The sequence below is a fragment of the Nelusetta ayraudi genome, unplaced genomic scaffold (genome assembly GCF_046127955.1).
Source record: "Nelusetta ayraudi isolate G7.1 ecotype Tasmania unplaced genomic scaffold, CSIRO-AGI_Nayr_v1 ptg000008l, whole genome shotgun sequence".
Lineage (NCBI taxonomy): Eukaryota > Metazoa > Chordata > Actinopteri > Tetraodontiformes > Monacanthidae > Nelusetta > Nelusetta ayraudi.
Window position 1 is genome coordinate 3,276,757 of NW_027466058.1, and position 6,635 is coordinate 3,283,391.

Below are 6,635 nucleotides of genomic sequence, written 5' to 3' on the forward strand. Positions count from 1 at the left end.
AGGATGGTCTTCTCTCAGCTCACCGGCAGGCCGAAGATCACATATTATTGCTATGAAAACATCGCCACGGTGAACTTTGCACAATATGGGACCTTGGCTGGGGTCACGCATGCAGCCTCTCTGCTGCTGCTGCATAATGACTGCAGGTAATGCCCACACTCTCCCCTCTGATGATGCATGGCTCCATTCAGCCTTTGCATCCATCTGCTGTCAGCGGGCCTCATTACACACAGCAACCGCCTCCCTCCCGCTCCCCACCTCCCCCACCACCCCATCTCCCTCCCGCCGAAGATCGATGCATTTGTGCAAATGCAGTCAAATAGACTTGTTGATGGTGGGAGAGGGCCGAGAGACAGGGGAGGCTGATGGCCTGTCAGACGGGGGAGATTAGCGAGACAAATAAATAGAAATGTGTCCTCTGCGGCTGTGCCAGGCTCCCAGAGGCAGCGGGCACGGACGTTGTTTTGTCTGTCTGGGAAAAGTGCCGGCGCTGCCGTTTAAAATGTGGTCGCGCTGAAGAAGGTATAGGACCCCAAACTGTGCGTTTGTTCTTTTTGAGTGCATTTTAAAGTCACATTATGTGGATATTACGACTTTTTTCTATACATTCTTTTTGTTTTGTTTTGTTTTGTTTAGTTTTTTCTGGCATCTGTCTGTGCAGAAAGCTGCAAAACTGCTGGAACAGGCTGCTGAGCACGTCCGGCCTGTGCGGAAATTGGAAAGCAGCGTTCTTTACCTTTAACTCCGCAGAAGAGCCCTTCTGCTTTTACTGGATCAGTTTCTTTTTTCTTTTCTTTTTTCCCCTGACACACCAGGCCCTGGGTTGCCTCCTCAGAATAAATTCCAAATTTTCTGATCTGCGACCTAAAGAGCCTCACATCGCTCTGCGTTATCTGAACAGCAAAAAAAAAAAAAAACTTAAATTCCACTCCAGCCTTCCATTTTGGCTCCAATTACACAGCTGCAAGATAACCACCGCTCCCAGATGGCGTTTATGTTTTCTAACACTCAGTCTCGCCGCTTAGACGGGTTGCCCGGCGGAGAGCGGCGGAGAGCAGCGAGCGCAGCGGCGGCGATGGAGCAACGGCTTCCTGCAAAAGTTACCGAAGCCAACTTCTCCTGGATAAATGTTTCACCTCTCTCGGAGAAAAAAAAAACGAGCTGTCAGCTCTTGCCCTGCTCCCCTGAACTAAGAAATAGCTCCGCACACCTGATTAGGCGAATGCGAAGTGGGTGGCGGCGGGAGTTTATCACCGGACCCGAAGTCACTCATCCTGTCTGCCTGCGTGTGTGTGTGTGTGTGACGGATGCACGTGTCGGATTAAACGAAACTTGGTTGTAGCTCTCTCTTGGAAGCCCGCATCTCCGGCGAGAGTACAAGCAGCTTCCGTGAAAACCTGGTGGGATTCAGTGTTTGGACACAGATGCTGACCTGCAGCCTTTAGCTTTCCAATGAACATGGAGCTACAGGCGCATAAAAGCAGGTCCAGTTTTAACAGATTTGTCACATCCGTCCTTATGGGTCACAACCTCATCGCTGTGGTTCCCCCTGAAGACGATCCAATCAGTCAGACTTTGCTAGCTAGCTACCAAGAAGCAAAATGTGAATATGTAAATCTTTCTGTCTGACTTTTTTGGCAGGTTATTATATCACCCCAAACAGCCGAGGGCATCCCAGCAAATGCAACAACAAATCCCCAAAATATTATCGAGGCATTCCTTCCGACACTGAGTACAGTGTTCATTCGGTAGCTTTGCTCTCGGCTGTTAGCGGCCTGTCTGACTGGCGGTAACGCCGGCGTGGCGGCACTGCGGAAGTTTTTGTGTGTGAGCAGTTAAGGGGGAGATGGATGTGACAGCCACGAAAAGGGCAGGTTGTGTTTTTTAGAGTTCTTCTTTTATTTCCGAGCGAGGGGAAAGGGCCAAATTCAGTCCGGAACCATGATTCCGTCAGCATGAAATAATCGAGGCTGCCTTGAGCTGAGAGCGCTGTTTCTCTTGTTTGTGTGTTGCTCCGGGAAGCGACTGGACTGCCTCTTCAGCTGGCTGTTGCTTAGCAATGCTGGATGCTATCAGCCAATCTGATGATCACCTCATATTAAAAGAAAAGACATTTCAAGAGTTTAGAGTTGAGTCAAATTATAAGGTAAACATGTTCGTGTCAAAGGCTTAAATTTGGAAGAATATCTTTGATATTATCTAAACCAAGTCTTTACCATAAAGCTGATGTACTGTATATACTGAAAAGAGACTAATCTTCACATGTGAAATGTTCATATTGAGTTTTGAGTTGACTTGCAGTGAATTTATGTCATTATCATTTGTATGTTTTTTTTTTCCTGAAAGACCCATTGAGTAGAATTTAGTGGCATCTAATGGTAGGAAAGTGTATTGCAGAAATTGGTTAATATGTAGTTTTCAAATGTTCTACTTGATCTCACAACTTTTTCGTCAGGGTGAAATTTTAACACGTATTATCAAACAATAAACACAGCAGTAATTGTTTTAGCGACTATATGTAACTAAAAACATAGATTTTTTTATTTTTATTCCATTTCATACCAATAGATCCTTGTGCATTGTTACATGTTGGGTATTTAAATACCGACACCTGCACTCAGAACATGCAGAGATCAATTCATGCACTGCCATCCAAGAATTTGCTTAATGTGCTTTCATGAGAAATCAAAATGACACCAGCCCTGCCAGCACTTCGTTTCAAACTTAGATTAGTCCGTCTGCGTTATGTCAGCTGACATGGGCTCGACTCTTATCGCTAATAGAGGGCGCCACTTAACAATGATAAAGTGCAGCACCGGCATAGGAATTAATAATGTCCAATTCTCTGTCAAGGCCCTCCTGGGATCCCTTCACACGGCCCTCCCGGCTCTCCGGGACCCCGTGGACCTCCTGGGACGTGTGACCCCAGTGACTGTCTCCTTCCCTCCTTCTGAGCGCAGCAGAGCGGTTAATGCCGGTCGGAGGACGGGACATCCGGCTCTGATCTCACTGCTGCGGCCACAGGAAGGGGAAAAGGGGGCCCGGCTGCGTCTGACTCATCGACCTTGTCTGCTCGCTTTCTGATAACATTTGAAGACAAGATTTTTTTTTCTTTTGACCCCCTTCCCTCTCTGTTGGGTTTTGTTGTCAGGTTTGTTTTTCGCCTCGAAAAGGGAAAAAAAAAAAAAAAAAAAGCTTCTCTATTTTCCCGCAGTCCTGTTTGTCGGCTTCTCTCTTTTCTTTTTTTTAAAAAAACATCCCCTACTGTGATGTAATGCATTCCCTGTCAGCTCTCATTACGTCTTTCAAGACCATGAAATGACTTTGTTTTTTAGGCTCAGTCCGGTCTGATAACATGATCTTAATTATTTGTTTGCCTCTTTAATGGGCATGCCGAGTCACTCCTCTGTTCCTGTTCCGATAAGCCCATTTGCTGGCAGAAGCCTTCATCTCACGCGCGCGCAAATGTGTGTGCGAGACGGCAGATAAGCTGAATGAAAATACTTGGTGCGTAGGTGTTGGAACAGATTGCTGATATTTTGAAGGCCCTTATGCAACCAAAGTGTAGCCGATGCGTCTGATAGGGAAATTGTTTATTTTTTAAAGTGTTGAAAGAATGTAATTAAAACGGCTGTACAAGTGCTAATTATCAGCGCGGTACATGTAGCACGGATATTTACTGTTACCGGACTGCTTTTGTTGTTGTTGTTGTTGTTGTTGGCGTTGTTGTTTTTTCGACTGCAGTTCAGTTTTATGATCCACACATGACCTATTTGCATTTTGATTGGTTATTTGTGCTTTTGCGAAGGAATCCGCAGTCTGATTATCGACAAAGACGTCTTCCCGTTGTGGTGGTGGTGGTGGCGGGGGGGGGGGGGGGGGGTTATGCAGCGACACCGGCCGTCCGTCTGTGAGCATCTGCGTCCGTTTCATTCGCAATACAGACGACCCGCCTGATCATAACGAGCAGAACCTTCCAGGTGAAACAGTTCGTGATCAGTGACCGTGACCTCACGTTTGTAAATAATGTGTGATCTTTTTTTTGTTTGTTTTTTTCTGGTCTTGTTTGCTTCTTGAGGGACCTGACAGTTATTACATCATCTGGTGGTCATTGCCGTTTGCGCTTTAAGGTTGACCTCTATTTTTATGAATCCTACTTACAGAGAATGATGGCGCCTGCCTGCGTCACAGTCGACGAGCTTTACTGTTGTTTACACTTTGTTGCGTGTATGATGATGATTCCTCTGGTTTTGTTTGTACATTTTTGATTTACAGGAAGAAAAAAAAACACACACACAAAGGAAATCGGACGCCGCTTTATTTTTGTTTCCCTTTTGACATTTACTCACGAATGTACTTGAACTTTCATGTGGTGTCTGTGTGTGTGTGTGTGTGGTTGGGTTTGTGTGGTGCCTTATGACTGGACTGATTATTTATTTATTTCAAGATTTCCGAGTCACATTAACATGTTGCGCTGATTTCAGAGGGTTTCGAGTCGACGTTTTCATAAACCCGGCGTCTGATATCTCAAGGCTCGAGTTGGGAGGCTTTCGGACTCTGTGTGAACGCCCTTGTTTGAGGAAAGTTTCCCAAACACAGTATCGATGGATTGAGAAGTGATGCGTTGACGACGATGAGGCTTTGTGTGTGTGACGTCCCTTAAGCTTCCACTTAGATTGCTAGCTGCTTAATGAGCGTTCTGACCCCTTCTCACTTCGGGCCGTCCTGCTCCGGCTCACGTCTGAAAAGTCCTGTGGGCGTCTTGTCTGAGACGATGCGTCACTGACTCTCGCAGCTTTTTAACCTCCACGACGCGTTTGCTCCTCGCCGTCTGCGGCTCACATCGCCACGCTGCTATTAAACTCATGAATTAGAGCTCACATCTGACTTAGAAGCTGCATATCTTTTTTGGAAAATGTATTTTTTTTCTCTTTCTCTCAGCATGCAGGATTGGCTTTTATCTTAGCAAAAGATTTTTTTTTTTTTTTTTTTTTTTTTTAGTTGTGTGAGGAGGGAGTCTAATTTTAGATGGGTTCTGAATCAAAACTCTGTGCAGCTCAGTTTCATTTGTGAGTTGAAAGAGCCCCCTGGTGGACGTTTCGTTTCTTCCTCCCCCAATGATTTTATTGCGAGAAACAGTTTGAGGGTAAAATCCTCTCCCTCTTTCTCTGCCTTTTAATCCGGATCATTTTCATATTGGACTTTATGGTTTCTCCTCGGAGACACTTTGTGCATCTTTGACTAAATGCAGACTAATTTAAAGATACAGTCGTTGGGGGTTGCTAATGAAAGCACCTTTGTGCTTTATGTTTTGTTTAGCCTCAATATTGAAACCTAAGATGAGACAAAACGACAGGAAATAACACCTCACAAGAGGATTTTTGTTTTGTTTTCCTACCTCCAGGCATGTTGCATGGCGGACTCCATTTATTCTAAATGGGAATTGTAAAGATGAAAGACGGCTTAACGGAATGGAGGTTTCTGATAGGAGCATCCTTTCAGACTCTCACAGCAGTTTCCTCCATTACCATATTTCATTACTTTTTCACAGCCGTGCGAGTTGATACTGCCGCCACATGTAATGTAATCTTGTAAATAAGCCCGTAATGAGGGGAGGTGGGGTTCGGATCAGCCTCCCAGCATGGTCCCGCGGATTAAAAATGTTTGCCTGCTGCTCTCGCTGTAGCTCCTCTCTGCTCCTCCGGCGGCTGCGTGACTCCAGTTTGTGTTTCGTGAGCGCCTTTTCTTTCCTCGAGTATCTACCTCAGCCTTGGTTTATTACACGTCGCACATGATGAGCTACTTTGCAAAACCAAACGCGAAAGGGAAAAAAGATGATGCCTTTTCACCGATGGGGAAAAGAAAAACAGAAATTAAACCTCATGTGAATGTAAAATCAGATGTACTGCAGTCGTCACGGTGGCTCTGTGCGGTCACCAGGTATCTGAGGTTGTATTTTTAAGCTTTCTTTTCGCGACATATTTTGTTTTATACTGATCTATGACATCTGCCTTACATGTGTGCAATAAATGCTGCTCAGTGCTTTACCTTTGCCTTGCCTGTGTTCTTCTTTGGGTGTTGGAGTTGATGGTTTACACAAGCCCAAATCATGTCTTCCGGTTCTGTTGAGGTGAGCATTATGAGTTTTTTTTCGGCGGGGGGGACTTGATTTGACCAACAAAAAATAAAAAATAATAATTTTAATTAATTTTTTTAATTGAAAAAATTCAATCAGAAAAACCTGTTTGAGAAACAAATAATTGTATCTTCACCAGTGCACCTGAACACAGCAGAAAGTGCCGTGTGCTAAGATACACCGTTGCCCATAAACTTTTGTTTCCAGACACAGTTGTCTGTTTGTTCCTTGTTAAATCCATCTGGAATCACTCCTGACCAGGTGCTATGATTACGTGAGGTGTCCTCATTACCCAGGTTAAATTAGTTCATGAATTACATTTGTTTGGCGCTAAAAGAGACAGGTCAAAAATATTTTATTCCAGCATTTTATGAGCAAGAGTCTATTTTAAGTTAGTTTTATTTGCAGCTTTGTATTAATTGAGACATGTCCTTATTTCCCCATTGGTCAATATACATAAAATAACAAAAAAAATTGATAATTCATCATTTTGATCATT

At 44.4% G+C, this 6,635-nt stretch overlaps 1 protein-coding gene across 1 annotated transcript in view; it reads left to right on the forward strand.

Annotated features, from left to right (window-relative positions):
• Positions 1–3,852, forward strand: part of LOC142883506 (uncharacterized) — a 108,146-nt gene extending 104,294 nt beyond the window's left edge. Inside the window, exon 50 of the mRNA XM_076018422.1 lies at positions 2,854–3,852. Coding sequence (XP_075874537.1) covers positions 2,854–2,954 — 101 coding nt within the window. The 3' untranslated portion in view covers positions 2,955–3,852. The remainder of the gene's footprint in view (positions 1–2,853) is intronic.
• The last annotated feature ends 2,783 nt before the right edge of the window (positions 3,853–6,635 follow it).